Source organism: Aythya ferina, assembly GCF_964211825.1.
Source record: "Aythya ferina genome assembly, chromosome: 29".
NCBI lineage: Eukaryota > Metazoa > Chordata > Aves > Anseriformes > Anatidae > Aythya > Aythya ferina.
This window is the reverse complement of record NC_140326.1, coordinates 969,588-983,806: the sequence shown is the minus strand read 5'-3', so window position 1 is coordinate 983,806 and position 14,219 is coordinate 969,588. Positions and strand designations below refer to the sequence as shown.

The 14,219-nt window shown below is 42.5% G+C and overlaps 1 protein-coding gene across 3 annotated transcripts; it reads right to left on the bottom strand.

The window, feature by feature from the left end:
• Nucleotides 1–5,954: 5,954 nt before the first annotated feature.
• On the bottom strand, nt 5,955–12,961 carry LOC311424952 (uncharacterized protein). 3 transcript variants are annotated; one of them, XM_084500462.1, is made up of 2 exons: nt 12,895–12,961; nt 5,955–6,785 (listed from the first exon to the last, which is right to left on the bottom strand). In XM_084500462.1, the coding sequence occupies exon 2, from the start codon at nt 6,762–6,764 to the stop codon at nt 6,399–6,401; it is 366 nt and encodes a 121-aa protein (XP_084356588.1). In that variant the 5' UTR covers nt 6,765–6,785; nt 12,895–12,961; the 3' UTR covers nt 5,955–6,398. The 3 variants fall into 3 exon arrangements, with proteins under 3 accessions (XP_084356588.1, XP_084356587.1, XP_084356586.1); XM_084500461.1 differs by having other exon boundaries at nt 12,870–12,917; XM_084500460.1 differs by lacking the exon at nt 12,895–12,961 and adding an exon at nt 12,599–12,839.
• Nucleotides 12,962–14,219: the final 1,258 nt, after the last annotated feature.

Genomic DNA, 14,219 nt, shown 5'->3' with positions numbered 1-14,219 from the left:
AAAATAGATTTTCTCCTCTTCTTCTAAAATACATTTAGTTTTTGCCTTGAATACTTTCTTTTAGTTTAGTTCACTAAAGAAAACCAGGAAATTTATAAAAGTTCAACATTCATTTGAGGAACTATTATATACGTATATAAAATGGAGAGGGGAAAAAATGAATCACATAGTTTATATCTCATCATTGTCCCTGATCATACCATAAAACATTCATTCAGGATATCACCAAGTTATTATTATCACCACTGCAAATATAAATGAAGTTTGCTCATGTTAGCAGCATATTTAGAAGTTAAAACTTTAAATATTATTTTACAGCAAATCTTGTTGATGCTGGTTTTCAACCTCATCTAACACCGCCCTCCCAGAGGAGACAGAGTACAATACATAAAGCCAAGAGCATTTTATTTTTTTTCTCCAACTTCAAATACCTCCTTGTATGACCTTCACTGCAGTGAGCCATTACTAATTTGCATATTAAATGAGGATAATAACAGACATTCTGGAAGTGCTGAGCCTCATCAGAATTTATGGTATCAATGCTCTTCCAAAACAGTCATTAAGGACTTACTTTAGCAATGTTTGTATTATTTAAATAGTAATGGTTTGTTAGGTGCCGCGATGTTGTATAATAAACAACAGAATGGGGAGGGAATCCCCAAGCTGAGCTCTTTCTGTCTTCAGTCAAACTAAAGCACCACACTCGTCATCATCCTGGCATGGTGCAGGCTGGCATGGAGATACAGCTGTATCTCACTGGATAACACACCACAAAAAAAAAAAAAAAAAAAAAAAAAAAAAAAAAAAAAAGCGGATTTCTCCCTTCTCAGCTTAGTATAAGCCTTTTTGCCTTGGGTAGCTTTTAGCACTTCACCAGCCTTTTCATTCAGCTGAAACTTGGTGGAAGCCAGGCATGTGGCAGGACCTTGCTGCTGGCAGAGCCTCCACCAAGCAAGTGCCTCCTACCAGTCAGGAAAGCACAGTCCCCATCCTCCAGGCTTCCACGGCCTTCCTAAGACTGCTCTTCCCCTTTTCACTATTGCATTCCCTATGAAAGGCCAGCAGAAAACCCAGATTTGTTCTGCACTACAAGGTCCTGCAGTAAAACTTGCCCTGACACAACTGTAAAATCACAAGACATTGATTTGAGCAAGGTTTTCTAAGAATTTTATCCAGAAATGAGAGAAAACAGACCCCCAGAAAAAGGCATTAAACCTTAGACACATTGCTCAGATGCTAATTTAATCGATCCTGTGCCCTGGCCTGTCCGTCTCATAGTGTGTATGCCAAATTATAGACAGTAGAAGAACCTAAAGGAATCAATGGAACGCCTGTCATTAATTGAGACGGAAATGAATCAAAATGCTTGGTAAAAGCCCTAAGCACATTCTATAATGCCTCTTTCCACCTCAGGTGTTTTAAGTCACCTTACAATATGCACTATCTGCCTCCCTTGCAGGGCTATAATGCAAAAAGAAAGTCTGTGTGCTCCCCAGTTCCACGTGCAGTGTAACTGGTACTGTTCAGCAGAACCTATAGTTTCATTCACAGATCCTCCAGTTTCATTCCCAGCCCTCCTTTTTGAGAATTCCCAGAAACCCATTTATCCTGGAAAGCTTTAAGATGAAAGAATCTCACAGGTAGTAATCACAATGTGTTATCCGAGGAATTTGAAAAGTGTCCTAAATGCAGAGGAAAACAATTATAGCAATTGTACTGTTGATGTACTTCCGAAATGTGTTTCATGACTACCAGGGAATGGAAGCATGCGGAGAATCGCACCTATTTCCACGGGTCCAAGAAACTGTATAAAAGCACTCACAACCCCCTTGCTCCTCACACCACTCCTCTTGGTTTAGCCTCCTCGGTGAACTTGGTAAGTGCAGATCCCACTCTCTTAGAGACTCCTTTAACTTAGAAATAACTCCTTTACTATCATTCTCTGATATTGGTACAAGTATTTTATCCTGTACTTTTTAAGCTGTTAGAGTAAAAAAGGGGGGCATTGATGAGCCAACATTCAGGCAAGGAACTCAGATAACACTAGTGAGATGTGAAGCCTAGTAATAGTTTTATGTTTACATACTAGAAAACAACAGCTTTACTCTATTCCATTTAAACAGCTGAAGAAATTTTCTTTTTTTTTTGACTTGGTGACACTCCATATGAAATGTTGGATAATGGACAGAATTGTGTATTGCAACATAGAAACAGCTATTTTATGGAAAGATGTTGCAATAAGAAATGCAGGCTGGACATGGGAATTGCTTTGTTCTCTCTGAAGTCACCAGAGCAGCTCTGACATGCAGCAGTAGAGGAATTAAACCTTAGCACCTCACTGTGCAGCAGAGTATTTTCAGTATCCTTGCTACAGCTGACATTGAAAGGTGTTTGAAGTGATGTAGGACAGAAAAAGGAGTAGTTTACATGCTAAGATTAAAGCCAGACAAGGAGATTATGTAGTCCTAGGAAATGTGCCCAGGAACAGCACTGGTACCAGGTCCATCTGTGGCCCTGGACCCCCTATTATGGGTAGAGGGACCAGAGGTCCCTTGCACCAGAGGGACCCAGAGGTCCCTTCCTACCTCAACCAGTCTGTGGTTCTCTGGCTTCTGTACACTGAACTTGGTGTGCAGTGAATGAATGCATCTAAAAACTTTTCAAAATGCTGTGTGGGATTTTCATTAGACATTAGAACACCTACAGGTGTGTGTCCTGAGCTGCAGTTAGTCTAGCTGTCAGGGTTAACCTCAGCTTGCCCATCCTAGGAGCTTGGACAGCAAGCGCTCCCACACATATGGTTGGCAAACTGAATCTCCTGTAGCCAAAGTCCAAAAATACAAGGTATCAGGTTCATTTTTAAGAAGAGAATATAAAGAAGTTGTGTCTCAGCATTGAACATAGTAAGGGGGGAGTACAGCAATTGGCTGGATAAAAACAGATGTCAGAAGAATATCCCAAGACTGAGCCATTTGCTCAGTACCCCTCCAAATCCCCCACCTCACCCAGCCACTACTCGTGCTGCTCCTTGCACACTGAACCTACCCTTTACCTGGTGCTGTCTTTCAGGTTTACCTCCCTCCACCACCCCCAAGATGTCCTGCTACTACGTGTGCTGCTCCCCCTGCTACAGGTCTGTCAGTACCTCCTACCGGGCCTACAGGTGCTGCAGCCCCTGCTACAGCTACTGCTGCAGCCCTTGCTACAGCTACTGCTGCAGTCCCTGCTACAGCTCCTGCTACAGCCCCTGCAGCTACCGGAGCTGCTGCACCCGCTACTACTACCCATCCTGCTGTAACTACAGCTACGGGTGCTGCTAGACCTGATAAACCCAGTGGGAACCCACAGTGAAGATCTACCCCGACCCGGCAAGCACAGACTGATGGATCATCTCAGAGGCGACGTTTTCAGGAGTGCTGAGCCCCTGCAACTGCAGCTGAAGCTATCAAGAATGGAGAGCTTGGCTGCTCTCTAGAATTTCTCAGCATTTCTATTTTTTGCTATACTTTCTGTCTCCTTCTTCCAGTGTTTCTCAGCTACAAGCTTACTCTAGATAGTCTCCCGCATTTAGACCCCTTTGGCAGCAATAAGAATGATCTGCAGTTCATTTGAAGCTTCTTCCAGTCGCCGCAGCAGTGTTAAAGAACTCCTGCATCAGTGAAAATTAGCTCTTGTGTCATCTGCATTTTCAATAACTACTTCCAGTAAGGTGCTGCAGTACTGCGTAATGGAGAAACATGACGGCTGTGCCTCCTTTGATCTGGATTTACAAGTACCTTAAGAACGAGCAACACAGCTTTCACAAAAAGGAATGTTCTGTATAGCATAGTGTAGTGACTCATCTACTCTAGCTCTTTTCAGCATGCCAAAACTATAATCTTTCTGTATCTGTGTCAACTTCTTTTCTTATTGCATTAAAATTTTTCTGTATAAAAAAAAAAAATCAAAGTTCCAGTCTTCTTTTGCCTGTCCCTTGATTACATGAATAGACATTCATGAGATTCAATAGAGCAGTGGCATTCTGAGGGGGGGAGGGGTCCTGCCTCTTGTGCAGAGCACTTTATATCCCTTCACGTTCATTGAAGTTGGCCCAAGTAAATGAACCATTTTCCTCTCTCTACCCCTCAGAAATCTGAGAAATCCCATAAATTTCTCCCTTTCTCTTATTAATTGAAACTATTACAGATGTAAGGTTAAAATATTTCAGCATAATAAGGCTGTGATGGTCTTTATTACAATGTTTTAAAATAGAAGAGTTAGTCCCAGACCTCTGTAGAGTATACATAAAAGAAAGTTCAAGTGAGTATAATACTCCTATTCCCACAAACCATATTCAAATATTCTTTCAGAATCACAATTTCCAATCAGATTACCATCTAACAGACAAATTGCTGCAGCAGCCAGTGGAACTTTATATATCTATAAATAAATCTTATATTAAATTCTATAGGAAAAGTGTCAAGGAAGAAGTGGTGGCTTTCACTGTCTTGATGGTGGCCTTGAAAACCTAAAACATTGCCTCAATCTTCCACATTGGGTAGAAAAAATCCATTTCCCTGGGTGCAATTACAATAACAATTCAATAAATCCAGGGGCTGAAAACTAGAAGACTGAGAATGAAAGGTGGAAAAAAAAAAAAAAAAAAAAGGCAGCTTTTCATAAAAAAACAATACACATGAAACAACACTCAATGTCCCCAGGGCATTTTGGCAGCTCTTAGCTGCCAGCTGCCCCTGGCCAGGGAAGCGGTGAGAAAACGCCATCATTGTCCTCCCACACAGCCACAGTCTCTCACTTAAGTCAGCCCTCTGCCCATAAAATTCACTTGGTAAAAAATATTAGGAAAAATCAGCAGTGACCCAGCTTCCTTCCAAAACACAGGCTCTGAACCTACTCCCCTGACCTGACGGACACATATGCCCTGCTGCCTCACCTTGGAGGTGCTGGCCGCTGGAGATCCACTTCTAACAATGTATTTACTTTGCAAGGGCAAATTCTCCCTCCCTGTCCACTGGGGAAGACCAAACAGATAGAACATGAGCTTATTCCAAAATTAAAAACAGGATTGCCAGCAAGTACATGCATTTGCAATTGCCTATGATGTCTTCAGTATCAGAACAGGCCAGGTTGGAAGGGACCTTGAGAGATCACCAGCCCCAACCTCCCCTCTCCCTTGGGGAAGGGGAGCCCAGATGGGGCCCTTCAGCACCCTCATCAATCCCATACTGAACTCCCTAGTGGTGGACACTCTGCCACATCCTTGGGTAGGTTGCTCCAGTGACTGATCGACCTTATTGTAAAAAGTTTCTTGTATCGAGGAGACAAAACCTCTCCTGATGCAGCTTGTAACACATTTTCCCTCGTCTCTTCCACATTTGGCCTTGTGAAGACAGCACCTACATCTTCTTTAGCCACACTTTAGATACCAGAACACTGTGATGAGGTCCCCCCGAGCCTGCTTTTCTCCAGACCAAACTACACCAGTCTTTCCTCACCAGGCAGGTTCTCCAGACCTTTGATCACCTCCTTTGGACCCTTTCCAGTCTGTCCTTGTCTTTTTTGAATCATGGGACCAGAAATGGACACAAGGCTCCAGGTGTTCCTGACAAGCACTGATTAAAGTGGGATGATCACATCTGCCTGTTAGAAATGCCCCTGCAGATGCAGTCTAGGACCTGATTTGCCTTCTCTGCAGCACCCAAGCATTTTAAATGAATCATTTCTTTGGAGTGCATAAAGCAAGAGCCTGGAGTTGAGAAATACATCAGAGATACAGCTGAAGTTTCTTGCAGTAGCAAATGGCCATGTTTCCCAGTTTGAGGAGGGCAAGGTTCTGAGAAAAAATCCAGGAGTGCATGAAGTTAACAACAACTTTCAGACACCCCACCTGTGATGCTCTTGATTTCAAGATATTTAAGAAATGGAAGTGAAAAATAAAACCATAAGTACAGTACTGATGAAGCATAACTTTTAATATGAAAGGCAGATACACTTTTAAAGGTATACAGAACAGAAAGGCTACATTCCCAAAGACACATAACACCCTTCCTGTACCATTCATTCAGAATACATCACTGCAACAAACGTAAAAGCCAGATATTGCACCAGCATTTCTAGAGTTTACATAGAACCATAGCATTGATGAGAAGCAAGTTTTTTAATCCAACAGTGGATCAAGAGGAGACTATGGGACATACTAGAGCAAGCAGACACAAAGCAGGAAAAAAGAAACATTTTAAGCACTTGGGCAGTGGTGCAGAGCACTCAAAGCCCCTGCAGAGAGGTGGCTGCTGGCACTGGGGCTCTCTGCATCAGGAAACACCGCCACTGAGATTCACCGTCAGTCCATGCTTGCCAGGCCGGGGTTGATCCTCACTTCAGGGATGTTCCCGCTGGGTTTAGCAGGGGTAGCAGCTCCCGTAGCCGTATCTTTGGCTGTATCGCGAACTGAAGGGGTAGCCGTAGCGGCTGCTGTATAAGCCTGGGTAGCCATAGCAGTCCCCATAGCCATAGATGCCCCTATAGCCGCCATACAGACCCCCATAGCCATAGCCATCCCCATAGCCATAGAAGCCCCGGGAACCGTACAGCCCACCAAAGCCATAGCGGTCCCCAAAGCCATAGAGGCCCCGGTAGCCATAGAGGCTCCCATAGCCCCGGTAGCCGCAAGGGCTTCCACAGTCGTAGCCCCGGTAGCCATACAGGCCCCCGTAACCGCAGGGAGAATAGCAGTCATCCTCGCACTGGCCTTGGAAGAAAGTCATCTTTCTGCGATGGAGGCAAACCTGAAATGCAGCAGCAGGAAGGAAAGCCAAAGTGAGAAACACTTCCAGGCAGTAACAGCCTCAGAGTCCAAAGCCTTCTTCACTGAAGACAGAAGCTAAATGTTGGTTCCTTATTACATCCCTTCTCCCATTTCCATTTTCTCATCTTCACCCACCTACAGTCATTAGCTTTCTCATTTTTCCGTTCTTTTTAAAACATTTAATTTTCTTTCTTGCTTACCAGCTGGGAAATAGACCTGTTACAGCTCAAAACTTCCCTGTTGCTTGTTTCAGGATTTTTCTTAGTCAATAAGGTAAGGAGTAATCAATCCCCAATTTCTTTTAGGAGATCAGCTTTGCATAAAGCTCTACATTCCCAAATCCTTCAAGACTGTCTTCAAGAGAGCTTTAAGTAAACCACAACAGCTCCAAGTCTTGTTGCAGTAATGCACAGATTTTGGATTGGGATCTGCAAAAGCTAACAGCAAAACCAAGAAACTACAAATACATTGACACATCGGAACATCGGTTTGATTTCTAGTCCTGCTAAACAGACCAGAAGACCTCTCTCTGAATAAAATAGGAGAATTATGGAGGAACCCAGTGAGGGCCGCAGCAGGGAAATCCTTCCGTAAGTCTCTTAAGTTCTCCACAGAGCTGCCTGATAACCAGGAGCTGAAGTATTCCAAGTACCAACGGGACCAGGAGAGTTTCAGCCCCAGCTCTAAAGTTCTGAGCCTGCCATCTCCTGCACAGCAGTAGGCACAGGTACGAGGCACGGAGAAATCTTACACTTCAGAGGAGCTGCAATCCCAACAAACTAGCAGACCAAAATCTCTAAGCCTTACGAAGAGATCGAATTGAGAAGAGGCTTACCGAGTTCACCAGGAGAAGGAAGGCAAGAGAGCTGATGGAGAGCCTGGAGCTCTGAGCTCTTTTTATACTGTTTCTTTGCCCTCCTGGCTTATCTAAGACGCCCTGCATATTCAAAGAGTTTGTAGCCTTATTGGTTGGAAAACAAATTTGCCTGTACACGTCATATCTTCAATTAATATAATTTTCCTCATTGTTTGGGATTATTAGTGTGTTCTCAACCTCCCATATGTCACATATATTACAGGTTTCTTTCATCTTAAAATGTTCTGGGCCAACTACATTCCTGATACCATTTTATTGTCTCCACTGTCAAAACTGAAGTTTATTTATATATTATATAAAGGTATTTGTAAGTTCCCAAAGCCATTGGAGAGAGAGAAAATTTCAGTAAAAAAGTAAAATATTCCTACATTTGGAAATATTGTTCATCAGAAATTCTGTTGTGCTACGGCACGGGCTTCCTGCTTAAAGGAAGTGCAAACATTTATTTAGGAATTTTCTATTAAGCTACTTAACAACTGCAGCAAACAGGACCAGCACAAACTACAAATAAATCTTAATTGCATTGCTCCAAAATGTCCATGGTGAATAAAAGTCATGCTGCTGCGTGAGCAGAAAAAATGTTTTCAGCAAAAATACGACTGCGGCATCGTTTGCACTTTAATTCATTAGAGGACATGACCCTGAGGTCATCAGAATAAAGTGGAGAAAACAAGTATGAACTTGGCCTCGAAAATAATAAATGATAAGGATTTGGAGAGGTGTGCTAAATATTGTTTTCCAAGGTTGGATGTTAATATTTTCTTAGCAAAGAATCAACCTCACATGTCAAATATAGTACAATAGTGAAGAATACTGGAGATTGCTACAGAACTCCTTGTATGACCTTCACCTAATTTCTGACATTAATTTGAATATAAAATAAGGATAATAATGAGCAAGCAGGATGCTGAGGCTTCCTCAGAATTCTGAATACCAAAGCACTTCATAAACACTCATTAATGTTTTCAATTTGCAAAGTGTTGCAGTATTTAAATATTAATAGTTTGTCACCAAAAGACACCCCCAGTTTTAATAATATGGTCACTTACAATGTACATCAAGGTCTCTTGTTCCCAAGTCCTAACAAGGTGATGCACTATGTTTTATGAAAGTAGAAAGCTAAAAAAAATAAAAGATAATAATAAATATATATGTATATATTTTTCAAAGCAGGAGGAAATACTTGGGAACACTCTTAAAGCAGAAGCAGAGAAATTTCTTCAAAATCAGTGTTGTGGAGCTTGAGACAAAACCAAAGCCGCTGGCAAGAGAAGAACCCCACGAATATCATCAGGCACTAAGTACAGGTCACAATGCTGCTGAACAGAATCACAGAACCATTTAGGTTGGAAAAGACCTCTAGGATCAAATAGTCCAACCTATAACCTAGCACTGAAACACTACTTCTCAACACACCAAAACAAATATATTCCTTTTCTCCCCTCTGTGTTGCACCATAGATGCAAAAGCCAAGTAAACGGTGTACCTACAAGCAGATTGTGCAACCAGTAATGGTCTAAACATCCCATCCATCCAACTACAAAGAATTCCATGCAATTTTACTAGAAATGTGCTGAGACCATTTCTTCTTGTTTTAAGATGAAAGAAATTCTGAAGGTATGACATGTGTGTCATCGCATCAAACTTTGAAAATATGAAAATCACTGACTCCGATTACATCAGTTGAAGGAATAATGCACGCAACTAGATCCATTGTATAACTAACACCTGAGTTTAGAAAGGTATATATACAGACCCAGAACTCCGAAGTTTTATTCGCTTCTCCTGAGTTCCTCTCCTCAGTGAACTGGGTAAGTCCATGCTGACCCTACTCTATACTTTTTGATACATATATATATATTTGCGTGTATATACATCTGTATGCATGTCTCGATAAAAATATTTATACATGTGTGTGTGGACATATTTAAAAGGCTGTGCTGTGTACATGTACATAACACCGCATATATGCACATGTATACATGGATAGTCTGTAAGCAGTTTCTTTTTCTTGTTTTGAATGCAATTCCTTCACTGGAACTTGTTTTGCTCTTCCTGTGTTTATTTAATAGCAGGTGTTAAAACACTGCAGAACGTAAGGAGAAAACTTAATTTTGAAGCGATAAGTAATTTCCAACTCTAGATTATTTTCCTTAGGAGTGGGGAATTCAAATCCTTAGATAAACAATTATGAAACACTTATTACTTTGACATCCATCAAAGAAATTCCTCCATTTCATTGTGTTCTTTGAGTTTATGCTGGGTTGAGCACCCCATGGCTCTCCAGATTGGGGGATGCATGAAATGTGTTGTCAGTCTGATGTGAATCAGCATCACTACCTGAAGTGACATATTTTTCTTTGTTTTATTCACATTTCATTAACTTTGGAGGAAAGGTCAGCTCTCAATTGGTAAAAAGAATATTTTCTGAGTATTGTCAGCCAATATCAAAAGATGAGGACAAGGAGAAAAAAGTATGGGAGGATTCAGAGGATTAGATAGATAAACAAGGCAGCTAAGAGGATGTAAAACCCACAGGAAGGAGCATGGTCAGTGCCAGCACATTTCCTTTGCTCCACCTGGGCTCTGAGCCTTCCCTCCTGCTGCTGGCAGCTAACGTGCTCACCCTACTCCCTGGTCTGTGTTTCAGGTTTACCCACATCAGCCAACAATGACCTTCAACAGGGACTTCTACTATGATGGGTACTACTCGCCATTCGGCTACGAAGACCAGTACAGCTTTGGGGGCCTGAATGGCTACCGATTCGGAAGCCCATATGGCTTCTACCGGGACCAGTACCGATATGGGAGCCCATATGGCTACAGAAGCTTTGGGAACCTGTACGGCAGCAGAGGCTTGAATGTTTACGGGGGCTACTATGGGAATGGGGACTTCCTCAATTTTGGGTATGGCTACCCCTTCTTTTCTCAATTTGGCAACAGATACAGCTATTGAAGCTGCTATCTATGCTGAACCAGCAGAAAGATAAACCGAGAAATTAAATGCAGGAGACAGATTCATGACTAAGGTCACAGTGCTGAGAAATGCTGGGCCCCCACACCTCTGGCTGGGTTCAGTGAGGCGTGTGGGTGCCAGGCTTCGTTAGGACTACCCCATATGTAACCCTCTCATATCTTTAAGAATTTCTTCAGCTATTACTCTAAAGGGCAACTTGAATTACAGCAAGTATTGAGGCACTTTTACATCATGCTGATGGAAAAATTGACTTTTAAATTAATTCTCAGTTATTTTGTAGTGCCATAGTAATACGAACAGTCCTGTGTCAATGGGAAGCAGATTTCTTCAACTGCCAGAAACTCCTCTTTGCTTCACAATAAACTTCTCCAAAAGACAATATGTAGAGAAGCTCCTGTTATATGTCCATGCTGTGCTCTATACAGCAGTGAACAGGACTTATGAGCAACTGTGAGCAAGAACTTTGTCCAGACTGCCAAACTCCACCATTTCCACGAGGAGAGAGCACCATCTGGCATCAGACACATAATGCTTGCTGAAGACCCTTTTGTAAAACTGCAAACTTTTTCTTTCTGTAACTACTTGCTCTGTTTCTCCATTAAAATGACTGCATAATATTATCAGCTGTCTCCTCTTCTCCTTTTGTCTTTGTTGACATGCCACTGTAAATGCACCAGCAGCAGTGCCACTCCATCCAAACATACTGTAAGAGGGAGGTCTAAACTCCAGATGTTAGAGGACAACACATGTCCTTCAAAAATGCTCCAGCCCCAACTTGTCTCCCAAAGTAGGACGAAGTTCTACCTTATTTTAATTAACCTATGACCCTGGGTTTACGCAACACTCCTCCAGAAAAGGGCATCTGCTGACTGTCTGCACTACCACGCACATACACCTGGAGCAAGCTAAGTTCTATGTTTGAAAAATAATTTCCAAAAAGAAAGATTGAGTGGAAGCTAAAATCAGGTGGTCTGCCAAGGAAAGACAGCAATGCTTCTTAAGCTTGGAAAAAGACACCTAACAGAAAAGACTGAGGGCAACTGAGCCATTACCATCAGCTGGAGAGATCATCTCCTTTGCAAACTGCACAGCCAGGTTATTCAAGCAGTTCCTGTCAGCCTGTACTGTGTCACCTAGGAACACTGAGTAGTCTTGATTTAGGTTTATAATATTAAAGATTATAATCTGGCATGAAACAAGGTGGTTTAACAAGCGTAGCCTAGACATAACTGCATGGATCCCATGCAAGCCCAGTTATACATCAAAGACATCACCAGGAGTCAAAAGTCTTGTTGTAGAAGCGACTTTGAAGGGGCACCTCTGGGCTGATTTTTGAGAGATACCCTACATGGCTACCCCTTTTCTTATGACAGCCACAGGAACATCTTCTCAGCTGACATAGCTAAGTGAAAAGTAAGAAACTAACTGGTGGAACAGACTGGGGAAACATTTTCATAGGCTTAGAAACAATTACAGTTAGCAGAGTAGTCCCTGTGTTGCAAATGTTATTCCTCCAGTCCAAAGCCCATTTCTTTATATCCTTGTTGATGCTTTCACATAAAGCATTTGACCTTGAACTGAGCCAGAGCAGAGGACAAACCTCACAGATCCAGTTTCTTGCCTGGGAAGGAGCAGCCTCAGCCAAAAGACTGGCCTGACCTGCTGCCTCGTTCCGAGCTCACCTCTTTTTGCCCCAGTTTGAGCAAGACAGAGTCAGATCAGGACACCCTGGCAAAACAGTAAGGATAGCAGCCTCCACCCTAAGCTCCTAGCAGGACACATGGGCAGCAAATCAGTACAACCCTTTGCAACTGGCAAAACCATTAAGACGCCTTTTTTAATCCTTCTGCTAGCTGCTGTCAGCAGCAGAAAGGGCTGGGTTCCCCAGGGAAAACATTAAGAAAGGTTCGAGTCTCCCACCACAATAAATACAGCTTACCTCCCTTGAATGCCCTCAGGCACACAAGGCTTTTCCCACCTGCATGCACACTGTGGAAGTGCTTAAGCACACAGATGCACAGGAAGAGGCAATGCAGGATAAAAGATGGAAAGCCAAAGAATTGAGTGAAATCCTCAGCTCATGCCATAACATCAGGTGCCTCTCTATGCTTGCCAATACAGCAATATACACCTGTTTCTTCCCTTTCCCACACCCCATTCAGGTTGCTACCGGCAGTGCTACTGCTTCTGACAGAGGGTGTGATCCTCACTCAGTGCCCAGGGAATTGGAACCACCTGAGGGCTGTGATTGCTCTATGGACCCCAGCTTCCCCAGGCCCTTCACAGGGTCACCTATATCCACTTCCCTCCATCGCTCTGCTTGGAGCCTCCTGGGCACCACCTCAGCTTCAGTTTTTGCCTTGAAGTTCCCTGAGCTCCAGTACAACTCCACCTCCGTGGACTGCATCCCCAGTGCAGGGGCTCCCTGCCTTTACAATGACCAGACAGCTTTATCACCCACCCATCCAGAACATCAGTGTGACCCCAGAAGCCCCAGATCACAGAACTAGAGTGCAGACTGTCGCTTGGCCCCATCAGACAACAGCACTGATGCTCACTTCCCATGGATCAGCCCTAAGGTCCCCAACAGCTCTGAGCTTACACCTGTTCAGAGTGGTGGGTAAAGAGCATTTTTTCCCTAGTTTATAGGGTGTTATGCCCTAAGGCATAAGAAAAGTTGGATGATTAGAGGAACTTTGTGCCTGCCTGAGATCACAGATGATAGATGGCTAATTTAGTTAACAGAAAACTAACTCCTATAATTTTATTTAAAGTCCTGAATGCCAGTCTGAAGCAGGATGTATTTACTGCATGCAAGTGGGAAATTACCAATTTAAATGCACCTTGTGAACAACCCACATGAGGCATGCTGCAGGACATATGCCTCTAGCACAAAGATTCACTGCCAAAGTCAGAATCACTTGTAAAGAGTAAACTTAACCTCAGATGAGAAATTGGACCTATATATGAGCTGGTTTAGAACTTTTTCAAAATATTTCTTGTAGTATAATAAGAAATGGAAAGTGGCCCATGGGATAGGAACACTGGCTTCATCAAAAACAGCAAGAGAAACAAGAAGTACTTCAAAACTCACTATATTTTGATGAATATTCTAAGGTTCATTATTTCATTATGAGATAAGAGATGTTAAAAATGTTTCCATTGTCTTAAAAAAACACCAGTATCTTGAGATACTTAATATCTTCATTCCTCTGAAAGCCTCAGAGCATTTCACGAGTATCTTTTATATCTAAATGAATAGATGGTGCACTATAAATATTTCCACAGAAATTCGCTGGCAAAGCTTCCCACTTTTACTGACAACTTGGTGTGTTGTGGTAACTGCAAGTCTCAACTTATTAAACAGAAAGGGCAAATTTAGAGGCCTCAATAATAAACTGGAGTTCATTTCCAAATACACCATTAGCATAATAATAAAGATTCCTTCATCTGGCTTTTGAGGTTTGGGGGATTTCTTTTGTAGGGAAGGATTTATGTGGTTGGTGAGAACTTGGTTTAATCATCTCATCCAAGGCTCACCAACAGTCAATTACATGCTA